This window comes from Nycticebus coucang, chromosome 5 (assembly GCF_027406575.1).
Source record: "Nycticebus coucang isolate mNycCou1 chromosome 5, mNycCou1.pri, whole genome shotgun sequence".
NCBI lineage: Eukaryota > Metazoa > Chordata > Mammalia > Primates > Lorisidae > Nycticebus > Nycticebus coucang.
The window spans coordinates 111,970,005-111,985,189 of NC_069784.1; the positions used below are offsets into that span (position 1 = coordinate 111,970,005).

Here is a 15,185-nt window from a genome sequence, read left to right on the forward strand (position 1 = left end):
CAAGAAGACATTTCAATTCTAAATATTTATGCACCCAATTTAAATGCTCCCAGATTCTTGAAACAGACCTTACTCAGTCTGAGCAATATGATATCTGATAATACCATCATAACAGGGGACTTTAACACTCCTCTTACAGAGCTGGACAGATCCTCTAAACAGAAACTAAACAAAGATATAAGAGATTTAAATGAGACCCTAGAACAACTGTGCTTGATAGACACATATAGAACACTCCATCCCAAAGATAAAGAATATACATTCTTCTCATCACCCCATGGAACACTCTCCAAAATTGATCATATCCTGGGACACAAAACAAATATCAACAGAATCAAAACAATTGAAATTTTATCTTGTATCTTCTCAGACCATAAGGCACTAAAGGTGGAACTCAACTCTAACAAAAATGCTCGACTCCACCCAAAGGCATAAAAATTAAACAATCTTCTGTTGAATAACAGATGGGTGCAGGAAGAAATAAAACAGGAAATCATTAACTTCCTTGAGCATAACAACAATGAAGACACAAGCTACCGAAACCTGTGGGATACTGCAAAAGCAGTTTTGAGAGGAAAATTCATCGCTTTAGATGCCTACATTCGAAAAACAGAAAGAGAGCGCATCAACAATCTCACAAGAGATCTTATGGAATTGGAAAACGAAGAACAATCTAAGCCTAAACTCAGTAGAAGAAAAGAAATATCCAAAATCAAATCAGAGATCAATGAAATTGAAAACAAAAGAATCATTCAGAAAATTAATGAAACAAGGAGTTGGTTTTTTGAAAAAATAAATAAAATAGGTAAGCCATTGGTCAGACTAACGAGGAACAGAAAAGTAAAATCTCTAGTAACCTCAATCAGAAATGATAAAGGGGAAATAACAACTGATACCACAGAGATACAAGAGATCATCTCTGAATACTACCAGAAACTCTATGCCCAGAAATTTGACAATGTGAAGGAAATGGATCAATATTTGGAATCACACCCTCTCCCTAGACTCAGCCAGGAAGAAATAGAGCTCCTGAACAGACCAATTTCAAGCACTGAGATCAAAGAAACAATAAAAAATCTTCCAACCAAAAAATGCCCTGGTCCAGATGGCTTCACTCCAGAATTCTATCAAACCTTCAAGGAAGAGCTTATTCCTGTACTGCAGAATTTATTCCAAAAAATTGAGGAAGAAGGAATCTTCCCCAACACATTCTATGAAGCAAACATCACCCTGATACCAAAACCAGGAAAAGACCCAAACAAAAAGGAGAATTTCAGACCAATCTCACTCATGAATATAGATGTAAAAATTCTCAACAAAATCCTAGCCAATAGATTACAGCTTATCATCAAAAAAGTCATTCATCATGATCAAGTAGCTTCATCCCAGGGATGCAAGGCTGGTTTAACATACGCAAGTCCATAAACATTATCCACCACATTAACAGAGGCAAAAATAAAGATCACATGATCCTCTCAATAGATGCAGAAAAAGCATTTGATAAAATCCAGCATCCTTTTCTAATTAGAACACTGAAGAGTATAGGCATAGGTGGCACATTTCTAAAACTGATTGAAGCTGTCTATGACAAACCCACAGCCAATATTTTACTGAATGGAGTAAAACTGAAAGCTTTTCCTCTTAGAACTGGAACCAGACAAGGTTGTCCTCTGTCACCTTTACTATTCAACATAGTGCTGGAAGTTCTAGCCAATACAATTAGGCAAGACAAGGAAATAAAGGGAATCCAAATGGGAGCAGAGGAGGTCAAACTCTCCCTCTTTGCTGACGACATGATCTTATATTTAGAGAACCCCTAAGACTCAACCACAAGACTCCTAGAAGTCATCAAAAAATACAGTAATGTTTCAGGATATAAAATCAATGTCCACAAGTCAGTAGCCTTTGTATACACCAATAACAGTCAAGATGAGAAGCTAATTAAGGACACAACTCCCTTCACCATAGTTTCAAAGAAAATGAAATACCTAGGAATATACCTAACGAAGGAGGTGAAGGACCTCTATAAAGAAAACTATGAAATCCTCAGAAAGGAAATAGCAGAGGATATTAACAAATGGAAGAACATACCATGCTCATGGACGGGAAGAATCAACATTGTTAAAATGTCTATACTTCACAAAGCAATCTACCTATTCAATGCCATTCCTATCAAAATACCTACATCGTACTTTCAAGATTTGGAAAAAATGATTCTCCGTTTTGTATGGAACTGGAAAAAACCCCGTATAGCTAAGGCAGTTCTTAGTAACAAAAATAAAGCTGGGGGCATCAGCATACCAGATTTTAGTCTGTACTACAAAGCCATAGTGCTCAAGACAGAATGGTACTGGCACAAAAACAGAGACATAGACACTTGAAATCGAATTGAAAACCAAGAAATGAAACTAACATCTTACAACCACCTAATCTTTGATAAACCAAACAAGAACTTACCTTGGGGGAAAGACTCCCTATTCAATAAATGGTGTTGGGAGAACTGGATGTCTACATGTAAAAGACTGAAACTGGACCCACACCTTTCCCCACTCACAAAAATTGATTCAGATGGATAAAGGACTTAAATTTAAGGCATGAAACAATAAAAATCCTCAAAGAAAGCATAGGAATAACACTGGAAGATATTGGCCTGGGGAAAGACTTCATGAAGAAGACTGCCATGGCAATTGCAACAACAACAAAAATAAACAAATGGGACTTCATTGAACTGAAAAGCTTCTGTACGGCTAAGGAGACAATAACCAAAGCAAAGAGACAACCTACACAATGGGAAAGGATATTTGCATATTTTCAATCAGACAAAAGCTTGATAACTAGCATCTATAGAGAACTCAAATTAATCCACATGAAAAAAGCCAACAATCCCATATATCAATGGGCAAGAGACATGAATAGAACTTTCTCTAAAGACGACAGACGAATGGCTAACACATGAAAAAATGTTCATCATCTCTATATATTAGAGAAATGCAAATCAAAACAACCCTGAGATATCATCTAACCCCAGTGAGAATGGCCCTCACATCACAAAATCTCAAAACTGCAGATGCTGGCGTGGATGTGGAGAGAAGGGAACACTTTTACACTGCTGGTGGGACTCTGAACTAGTACAACCTTTCTGGAAGGAAGTATGGAGAAACGTCAAAGCACTCAAGCTAGACCTCCCATTTGATTTGGCAATCCCATTACTGGGCATCTACCCAGAAGGAAAAAAATCCTTTCATCATAAGGACACTTGTACTAGACTGTTTATTGCAGCTCAATTTACAATCGCCAAAATGTGGAAACAGCCTAAATGCCCACCAACCCAGGAATGGATTAACACGCTGTGGTATATGTATACCATGGAACACTATTCAGCCATTAAAAAAAATGGAGACTTTACATCCTTCGTATTAACCTGGATGGAAGTGGAAGACATTATTCTTAGTAAAGCATCACAAGAATGGAGAAGCATGAATCCTATGTACTCAATTTTGATATGAGGACAATTAATGACAATTAAGGTTATGGGGGGTGGGAAACAGAAAGAGGGACGGAGGGAGGGGGGTGGGGCCTTCATGTGTGTCACACTTTATGGGGGCAAGACATGATTGCAAGAGGGACTTTACCTAACAATTGCAATCAGTGTAACCTGGCTTATTGTACCCTCAATGAATCCTCAACAATAAAAAAAAAAAAAAAAAAAAGAAAAATTACAATAAAAATGATTTAAGGGAAAAAAAAAAAAGAAAAGTTGAGTATTAGAAAGTTTAAATATTGCACATAATGTAACTGGTAACCTAGCTCCTCTGACTACAAATCTTATGTTTTTTCACACACGCGAATATCTCCCATAAAAAAATGCTAAGTATCCCATATACGAGTACTAATCTGAAAATAGTAGATCAATAATTACGGGCCCACATGAGAGAAAAACGCAATTAAATTCAACAAGGGGTAGGGGAAGCAGGAGCTCAGTAAGTTCCCAGCTATCTGGTACAATGTAGGGGTACATGGCACACTTCCTGGGCGAAGTATTCAACTACAACTCAGACTTTGGACTTTATCTTACAAATGCAAATAATGTTACCTAATTGTGTATACCCTCATCTTAATTCAAAATTTAAAAAAATGCTAAATAATATCAAACTTAAAATGTATTAAAAATCGAATTGTAGTGTACTTATACTTACCAATTTGTTCTAATAAACATAGCCCTTTATACCATTCTGTGAGTTCACTTGACTGAGATCTTGTGACTAGATTGTCACCACTGAGACCACTTGTAGGGATAAAAGCTACATCACTCTCCTGTTAAAAAGATGGAATATATGAAACTTAACACATGTTGTTTTGAAACAAGTTAGAGGGTCCTCTATTATCATAACTGCACCAACTTTGCAAAATCAATGACAATGTACTTTAATAGAAATCATAGAACTATAGCCCCAAAGTTATCTGATCCAATAGTTTTCTACTTTTTCGATTTTGTGGGAAACTTGCAAAGTTATTTCAAAATACTCAAGCACTTTTACCTAGTAACAGAGGCAAACTACAGGTTTCTGCTGGATAAACTCTTCTCTACCAGCTCTTTACATTCTTCTGTGACCTCCCTGAACATATCCCATTTAATAGGTGGGGAAAAGTCTTCTACTACATAAAAAGTGAGCCAAACTTTAAACACAGTTTTCTAACGTGAAATAATCCAAAGAGTATATTAGGCACATAATATACTCTTTGGGGATAGGTACATAGTGTACTCTTTGGGGAAAATAAGATCAAAAATAAATCAAAGAATTTAGTAAGACAAGCATATCAAAATATTAGGGTTTTTTTCCTCTCATATCAGTAGATGACTTAAGGCAAATAATAACGAGTAAAAATTAAAATGATCTCACCTTAAAACCTGCTTGCTTAAGAAAGTGCCCAAGTTTTCCAGTAATCTCTTGAAACCTTTCCTGTTGCCAATTAACCTGATAAAGATCCAATTTATTTTTAAAACTATGCTTTAGAACATGATATATACAATTTAAATTTCTGCAATAAAATATAAATATGATATCTGCTTAATATGAGATCTATTAAAATTAAAACTCAAGAATATCAGATCTTGCCATTAATAAGACCTAAAAGTAATTATTTATTTATTTACTCTGTTGTCCAACCTGTAATGTAATACATTTTTAATAGCCTGTAAGGTAAATACATTTGTAATACATTTAGAATTCTTCATATAAGCTCAAAGTGAATTAAAATTTGGGGGAAAGGGAGGAATACTTGGTTGAACTGAACTTGGATCAACTGTTAGAATAAATAAAATTATTGACACTCCTGCCCAAGCCAAAGAGACTAAAAAGGTGTATGTTATGTGACCTCTAGATAATGACACGCATGCTGCAGCATTTAGGAGTAAGTTACACAGAAACACAAGCCAAAGAAATGGATTAACAGACGGATTCAGGCGTAGACAGAGACAAAAATGTGATAAAGAGGCAGAATCTTAAGTAATGGGTATAATATGCAAGTTCACTGTAAAAATCTTTTAGCTTTTCTTTATATTTGAAATTTTTCATGCTAAAATGCAGGGGGGAATGTAAAAAGTATATATAATAATGATATAAAAGAACTAATAGAAAATGTAGGTGAATATTTATCTGATCCAAGGGTAAGAAAATACCTAAGCAGAAAGAAAGTCAAAAAGGAACTATTTGTCAATTTGAGTAACTGTCCAAAACATACCATAAAATCAAAAGTTAAATAACAGGCTGGGGACAGTGGCTCACACCTGAAATCCTAGCACTCTGGTAGGTCAAGGCAGGTGGATCCCTTGGGCTCAAGAGTTGGAGACCAGGCCAAGCAAGAGCAAGATTCTTGTCTCTACTAAATATTGAAAATATTAGCTGAGCATTGTGGTGGGCACCTATAGTCCCACTTACTTGAGAGGTGGGCCTGAACTTAGGAATAAGAGGTTGCTGTGGGCTAGGCTGACACCAGGGCACTCTAGGCTGGGCAACAAAGTAAATAAATAAACAAACAAATAAATAATAAATGTAATAATTTATATTTTGGGAAAATAATTTATTTTAAAATAATTTTAAAAAACATTAAAAAGAGAATATAGGTAATATCTTTAATGAAGCATGCTTGTCAACTGAGAAAAAAATTAGTCTTAAAAATGAGCAAATTATATTGATAATTCTCAAAGGGGAAAAACAAAATAATTAATATACAAAATATATTTAAATATTGTTAACATTTATAGAAGAGTAAATTTTTTTCAAAAAGAAGTTACATGTTATATATCAAATGAGAAGACAATTTTTTAATAATGCAGTGCTGTTAAGAGTTTGGGAAAGTGAATTCACCATATGTGCCAACAGTAAATAACTAAAAGTTTTCTCAAGGGCATTTTAATCCTGTCAGCAAGTCACAGCTTATACCCAGAAGCCCATAAATATCCATAGAAGAAACATTTCTATACACACACACAAAATGTTCAAAAGGGATTACTTGATTAAATTATACCTTTAAGATAGGCTAGAGTAGGGCCATAAAATAACTCCTTTATCCAAGAATTATTAATTACTACAAAATATGCACAAAACTATTGCCTTTTTAAAAAAGAAAGAAAGCAGATTATAACCTAATGCTATAAAGAAAAAAACTCTTACCTATAAAAATAAATTAGATGGATATACAAAATAAAATTTGTTACAGGGGAGAAGAAAGTTGGCAATACAGGTTGTTTCTGGTTTTCATATTTTCATTCCACTATAATAAGCATGTATTCTTTTATAAATAAAAGTAGTTTTTAAATTTTAAAAACTCATTTTAAAAATAAGATAACTTTTTGCTTAAAAATTACTAATACTGCATTTACTCAGCATTAGGATAACGAATTTATTTTACAGACATGGCAACTTTACTAAACAGATGTGTGCTAGTAGCATCTGAGGTTATCTATGTGGGCAGAATGATCTCTCAATTAGCATCTTGAACAAATTCTCACACAGCCCTTCAATACCTGATCCATTTTATTGACTGCAACTGCAAGCTGCGTCACTCCGAGGGAACGGACCAGGAGGCCATGCTCTCGTGTTTGTCCTCCAGTCTCAAACCCAGCTTCAAACTCTCCCCTGCTGGCATCTACAACTAAAACAGCTACATCTGCCTAAGGAAGAAAAATTATCAAACTTAAAAATAATGTCACAGCACTTTAGTTCAAAGAACAGATTATTCAATTAATTATATTGGTCAGATTTTTAAAGGCAGCCCTAACCTGACCTCAAGCACCAAAGTAAATCAAACAAAAGAATCCAGCAAATGAATTAAAATTTAAAAATAAAAAAATATGTCCGAGCTTGACACCAAAAATGACATAAAGAACTATTAAAACGTCCATGTTGGATTATACAGCAATTAAAATATCTAGGCAAAGGAGGAAAAACATCAAATTAAAGCATAAATAAACACACATTTGCAACATACAAGGTAAGTTACAATCCTAAAATAGTCTTTACCAAAAAAGAAAAAGAATAAAAAGACACAACTCTGTAGAAAACAAGCAAGCAATTTGTTAAAGAAATATAAACGGTAAACATGAAACAATTCACTAAACACTAAAATTTTAAAACAGGATATTAAAAAATACATTGACATATCCCCCCTCTCTCATATTCTTACAAATCACATGTTAAAGATTCAAAAGACAGAATTATTTGCTGTAGGCAACGAGGCAGTGAGATGGGCATTCTCCACATTGCTGAGGGGACTGTAAGTGCACAACCTTTCCAGAGGAGATTTTCACAGTAACTATCAAGAACCTAAAAATTATTTATGCATATTTTACTTCCCATTAATTCCACATTTAATTTATCCCAGAGAAATAATTATGGATCTACAATACTCATCAGAGTATTATTTATAGTATGAAAAATTGAGAATTGTCCAAAAAAGCATATTCATCCTCTGGAGCTACTGAAACAGAAACCATGTAACGTTTTCTAACCTGAGCTATTTTGTGAATTAGAAAGACATTTCTAATTTCATACTCAAATCACACATACACACAAAAAGAAGTAAGTTAACCTTAACTTAGTTCATTCTCCTTGTTAGCCTTATTGAAAGTAGCTTCACATGTTCCTACTATTCTTTTGTGATGATGCTTCTTCATGTGATTCCACTTGCATCGTGTGGATGTGGCCTTTTAAGAATTTGCAATAAATAATTTGTGCAATCGTAGCTGTTCCTCCATTTTCATTCTTATCAATTATTCCCATCAATGCACTGTCAGAACACTTCTTAAAAAATAGTCTATTTTCCCCTTTACAGTTTTAGCCTTGAACACACACCGATTATAGAAATCTACTTTTCTAAGCCAGGATACAACTAAATGTGTTGTTCCCTTCTTTTGCTGTCGCAGACTGATAGATGATAATCCCTTTTCTGCAAGGGTGCTTTTATATTTCATCTACATTAAGTGCATCCACAACAGCTTTTCTCTTTGCTGCTGCCTCAATGACTCTTTACATTTGTGCTATCCAGTTTTAAAGAATTTAATATACCATATACGCTTCACCATAATGGGAATTAAATGATCATAAAATATGTTAAAGATTATCAGATACTTCAATAAATAGAAGTATCATCTATATGCTTTGTCTGGTTAGGCAATTTACACTGTTATTTCTTTTTTCTCTTACTCTTACCCAAATACTCTTTCTCTTTTACTTCTATTCAAGTGCAGTATTCAGTTCCAATCCTTCATGACTTCCAATGCTGAACACTAATTTCTTCAATGAGACCCAGTGCTTTCGATAAAGGATTCTCAGTTTAAAGTACAAAATGGAGAACTGGTTTGAAAATGGCTCTTGCATGCATGCAGTCATTAAAAGGTCTCAGACCTCAGGCAAGTTGTCTACCCTCTCTAGGTTATTATTTACTTACTTCACGGAAACACTAGTGGGTAAATACAATTTGTACAAGGTACCCAGGCCTGAGCTTCTAAACCCTACATTCAATAATCAAAAATTTCTCATCAGGTTTTCCCAAATAATTGCAAAATTATATTTACCTTCTTAGTTTAAAATATGAAATTCATTGAATGGGTATTAAGATGCCTAAGGCCATAAGTACTATACCTAATCTTTCTTATGTGTATTACCATCTCTAAAAAATTACTGGGCAACTTCTCTATTAATATTCTTTCTCTGCAATAGCTTCGGGAGCTCAAATGGACACATATTTTCAAGAAAGCTTTTGATGATGAAGCAGTATAAGCCAATCTCTCTCCATAATATATTAATATATTATGTATACTCTTTTTGGAGCACATTTGCTAGTCTTTTCATCTTTATGTAACTTCCAGTTTTGTACACCTGTATGACCTGTTTGTGGTTTTAGCTGTTATCACAAAAACCAAAAAGTTTAAAAAAAAAATCAAAGTTATAAAGTAAAAAAGTTACAATAAGCTAATTTATTATTGAAGAAATTTTTTTTACAATTTTAGTCAGCTTACATGTACAGTATACAGTTTATGAAGTCTATAGTGGTATACAGTAATGTCCTAGCCCTTCACATTCACTCACTGATTCACCCAGGGCAACTTCTAATCCTTCAAATTCCATTCATGGTAAGTGCACTATACAAATGTACCACCTTTTAAAATCTTTTATACCACATTTTACAGTACTGTTTGGGTATGTTTAGATACAAAAATACTTACCATCGTGGTACACCTGCCTACAGTACTCAGTACAGTGACATGCTATACAGGTTTGTCACCTAGGTATACCATATAACCTGTTGATCCCACACCATACTTAGATTTGTGTAAGTACACTCTATGGTGTAGATAATCGATGAAATTGGCTACCAAACATAGTTTTCAGAATGTATTCCTGTCATTAAGGGATGTGTGGGTGTATATATCTTTTATTTTTTGCAGCACTCTTAGGAATCATGTTAAGTTTATAATTATTTTTTAATTCTATAAAAAAAGCAAATGAACAACTGACAGGCAAACCCCCAAGTTTCACCATTTTTGCATAAATTAGCTCTTTAAAAAAGATATAGGACTTGAATAGAGTTATAAAGCAGATTTTGAAATATTCACTGCAGCCTACAAGTGAAATATAAAGCTATATCTACTTTACCATTATTTTTACTAATGAACAAATAGAGAGCTTTTACACATTTGCTTCTTCATAAGAAATTATGAAAGGGGTTACAAAGTACAGATGAAAACATTGTGAAAAATACAATATTTCCCTATTTTCTCAAAATTTTTAAGGATACATTTTTTAATTTTAAAATATTATAAAAGTTAAAATCCTAGAATTTTAACCTCAGCATCAGGAAAACATAAATACATTACCATCTGAGCACTATAATTAAGGAAATATCTGGTACCTGGGCTGCTCCTGTAATCATATTTGGAATGAAATCTTTATGGCCTGGAGCATCCATTAATGTAATAACTTTGGTTTTGGTTTCAAACTTTGTCATACCAACATCCATTGTCACTCCCCTTAAACAAAACATAAAATGGTTAGAATGTACTATATAATTAGCGCTATGGGATCAGATTAATAACAGTTTAAATGATAATCTAAATTCTTAAGTAACCATGGGAACTTAATTTATAGACCATTATTTTTGAATAATTAAGCTATTGATTGGGCTAGAATTTCTGCTATATTAAAATTAAACTCACACAGACTTAAAATAAGGTTGTGGACACAGAAAGGACTCAGTCAAAAACGACAGTTATTTTCCATTACCTTATTTTTTTGGCAAGAAACAGTGTAAACTGTGAACAAAGAAAATATATGGGGACATCTCTACATGGGGGAGAAAATAAATACTGTATATGAGAAAAGATACACTGAAAAATGACCACCAAGAGATAGTTTTCTTCATGTTCTGTGGTTTTACTTCACTAATTACAAAATAAACTTCGAAAATTCTCATTTGCAAAGTTGGTTGGTATATTACATACTTAGAAAACCTAAGATTTCAAGGTAGATGCCTAATGTTTTAAAACAGAGAGATGAACAGCTTCTTGGAGATCAACACAGTGCACCTCTTTTCAGTCACAAAAATGTAGTTTAGAATACAGGCTGAGTATCCCTAATCTGAACTCCACATTTTTTCAGATTTTGGAATATTTACATATATATAATGAGATACCTTGGGAATGGAACCCATATCTGATACATATAGTATGAAGTGAATTTTATATAATACTTTCAATAATTTTCTGCAACCCATCATATGAGGCCAGATATGGTACTTTTCACCTGTGGCATTATGTCACCACTCAGGAAGTTTTATATTTTAGAACACTTCATATTTTAAATTTTTCAATCAGGGATTCTCAACCTGCATAAGAAAGCCCATGGGAAGTCTGCAAGGAAACTCAGTCATTCTAAACCTCAGAAATTTAGATAGGGAAATTATGTGAGCAATAAACTAGGTTTGTCCCAAGATCATCCAAAGTAATAATTAATACTACTCCCTTTTACAACCAAGAGATTCTCAACAATTATAATAATTAACTATAGGTTCACCCTAGCAGTAAGTAGGTTCTTCACAGTCAAACTATTTGAGTTTAATCTGAAAAGATGGGCCATTCAAGTCCACCAAAGCGATTCTTAATTTTTAATAACTCCCAAATAATTCAGGGACCATGGGTCCCTGAAGAATAGTAGTGAACTAAAGCTTATAAAGAAATCCTGCATAGACTGCTTTAACCCAGCTCTCATCTGGTTTTGTAACCCTAAGGATATTAACTATCACTCTATTAATTAATTTCTGTTATTTAGTATCCCAGAACACAGGATTTAGAAATATTTAACATGGTAGTATAAGCAACATATTAACATTTTTAAATGTTATTAAGGAACATAAAATGGTGAGTGAAAATTCCCATTATATACTAGGAAGCTTCTACTCACTACAGAATGATGGACTATTCTAAAAATTATATCATGATGAGCAATGTGAGCTAGCAGCAGCAAAAGCATAGCAGCCAACCAGCCGATATATTATCAAGAAAAACCTAAAATGATTGATAATTAGAGGAATCAAATAGATTGTTAGCTCACTTGCTAGTTCCATTCAGATATTAAGCAAAGTTAAGCAAATCGTTCTTAAATGATACTGTTCTCTAACTCTTTAGCTACTTACTAGATTACACAAAGAAAACTAAAAAGCCAATTTTTAAAAATAATTGACTTGTTGGGCGGCGCCTGTGGCTCAAGGAGTAGGGCGCTGGTCCCATATGCCGGAGGTGGCGGGTTCAAACCTAGCCCCGGCCGAAAACCAAAAAAAAAAAAAATAATTGACTTGTTAAACTGGTAGGTGAAAATTATTTAGGCTTCATACACAATTCCACTGTTTCCTAAAAATTGACAACTGTCCAGCTAATTTTTCCTGCTAGAATAGAAAACAGTTTTGTGATATTATACACAACTTAAATGATACTTACAAAAGGGAAAAAAAAAACCCACTGTGATATAAATTCCTATTTATCTGAAGAGCTAAGGAATATTAAGACCTGCTTTACTGAGCATTGCCATATGTATTATACTATCCAAGACTGCAAGAAAATAAAACATTTTTGAAAAAGGATGAAAAGTCAGATATATTCATATTCTCTAATCACATTCAAATTGAAAACATCAGGGAACACAGTTTAATCTCTTCGTTAAATTAGAAAGACTTTCACAGGACTTTACGAGGTCTTTAGAGTCATTATGTTGACACAGTTGATATATCTACAATTTCACTTACTTATTAAGATGTCTTTTGCTTCTCCCATCCCTAACACCCCTAACATGATATATACTGCCACTCAGAAAAGACGTCAAACAAAATACAATTCTTTGGCCAGAGATACATGAGTAGCTGCACTCTCCTGCTAGAATCCCCCCCCAAATTAGTGCTGAACACAGCAACAGGGACAGAAGGAGTAACTGACTGGATTCTATTTATACGATAGGATGAAGGCTTAATTACTTGTTTGTTGCCTGTCTCATAAAAACATAATATGTAAAGTATAAAAATGGATAAAGGCTGGTAAATTGGATTTACCAGTTATTTTAACTCCAGACAAAAAAGAGTTTACCACAGAGTTACCTTTCCTTTATAAGCAAATATAAAATAAGTCTTATTCATAATTTTAATTTAAGACAATCTGACATATACTTGGGAAGTAACAAATGAAACTTCTCCCATAATTGTTTAGGGTTTTTACTATTAATTTCTACATGGGTTTTGCCTTGTTTTGTTTTTAATAAACGTTTTTGTACTCTGTTCTCACAGATTCAGAAGAGTAAAATGGTATGTACCCTACAATGACAAATACAATAAAAATATTTCACTGCTAATTAAAAGCTTTTTTCTAAAAACAGTCTCTTAAAGCAGGAGTGTCCAACCTTTTTTTCCTCTGCCACATTGGAAGAACAAGGGTTGTCTTGGGACACATTAAATAAACAAACAAGAAAGCTCCCTAGCATAAAAGGTCCAGGCATATTTTTCAGGATATCTGATACCACAGACAGGCCAAAAAAGTCCTCACAAAATCAGCATATGGCCCACGGGCCACAGGTTGGACACCCTGCTCTGAAGTATTTCATGGTCTGTTTCATACATTCTACATGTATCAGGGACTGAAAATTTTGAAATACAGTGCCTACCTTTCCCTTTCTTCACCAGTCTCATCCAATACCCATGCATATGCAAAGGAAGCTTTGCCAGCCTTCTTAGACTCCTGCTCATACTTATGCATAGTTCTTTTGTTTACATTGCCCAGAAGGTAAAGCAAATGGCCCATAAGAGTACTTTTTCCAGCATCAACATGACCTAAAGAAAATTGATTTCAGAATTAATACTAGGTACATTTCCAGATGTTCACATTGAGGCATTGCATGAATGTGTAATTCAACATCCATGTCAGTGTTTAGAGTAATAATGCCAATTTTTATTAAATGATAGTTAATGCATTGAATGGGGGAGGAACATCTCTTCAAAGAATGGAGAAATTTCCCTCATATTTGGAAATTAAAGTTGTCACTAAGGCACAACAATTTCAAAATATTCACGAAATGAAAATGCCACAACCAAGTCTAATGACTTGGCATGGTTTCTCCCAGGATGACTGGAAAGTTATATGATGCAATGCCTCCTTGCTTTATGTCCATCACACTGCAGACCAACTCCCATGCTCCCACCAGAGAGCTGGCAGGCTAAAGCAGAGGAGACCGACAGTCCGAGGAACAAAGGGCATTACCAATGACCACTAAGTTAAGGAGCTGTTTCCCTCCTTGCCGCTTCTCCAGTTCTACTTTCACATCTATTTGCTGCCTCAGCTTGCCAGACTTTTTCACTGGTGTTGGTGATGAACTCTGCTCTTCTGATGATTGAATGGTGTGGGGTGGAAGTGCTGATTTAGACATCATCTCAAGAACAGAAGGAGCAACATCTTCATCAGGTGGTCCTTTTTGAGGTGTATGGAAACTATGACCATTTTCTTCAGAAGTTACTCTGCAGAAAGCAGAGAGGAAAAAAGTACTTTAAACCAACTAGACTGATGCCTTATGTCAGAAGGGCAGAGAAGATTTCTTCACAATCCTTTATACTCCAGACCAAAAAAGGTCTCTGCTAATGGCTAGAGTCTGTTACGGTGGAACTGATAAGTAACTAAACCCAAACCACACAAATACAGACTTGAAAAATTCTAAGAAAAAAAAAAAAAAAAACAGCTTACAAAAATTAAGAAGAAAATATCCTGTAAAATAACTGAAATTCAAAGTCTAAGACCATGCCTTGGCCATATATTCAAACCAATCAAAACCAATGGCACAAAGAAGATATTTTGCAAAAATGGCACCAAATTTGTTACTGGATGTAATTAGTATTAAAATGTGTTACCGGAGAAAGATTAGTATTAAAAAATAGTTTTACTCCAATTCATCCCTCCAATGACATAGGCTTAGGATCTTTTTCATTCTAACTTTATTGGAGATATCTCTAAATGTCTATTGTTTATAAATATAATTGACAAGCTTTAACTCATTTAATAAACACTTTACTCAAAACTACAACTTATTCTATGGAATGACATTGAGAAGAAGACATAGAAATGAAAAAGTTTCCTCAGATATGTTAAATAGAAACAA

General features: G+C 34.1%; 1 protein-coding gene across 3 annotated transcripts in view; it reads right to left on the reverse strand.

Annotated features, from left to right (window-relative positions):
• The window catches only part of HBS1L (HBS1 like translational GTPase), a 98,892-nt gene that overhangs the window by 22,104 nt on the left and 61,603 nt on the right, over window positions 1-15,185 (reverse strand). For all 3 annotated transcript variants that reach the window (XM_053592756.1, XM_053592754.1, XM_053592755.1), the window contains 6 exons: window positions 14,297-14,550; window positions 13,704-13,869; window positions 10,414-10,531; window positions 7,028-7,174; window positions 4,902-4,976; window positions 4,197-4,314 (listed from right to left, as the gene is read on the reverse strand). In XM_053592756.1, the coding sequence (XP_053448731.1) occupies window positions 4,197-4,314; window positions 4,902-4,976; window positions 7,028-7,174; window positions 10,414-10,531; window positions 13,704-13,869; window positions 14,297-14,550 (878 nt within the window). The remainder of the gene's footprint in view (window positions 1-4,196; window positions 4,315-4,901; window positions 4,977-7,027; window positions 7,175-10,413; window positions 10,532-13,703; window positions 13,870-14,296; window positions 14,551-15,185) is intronic.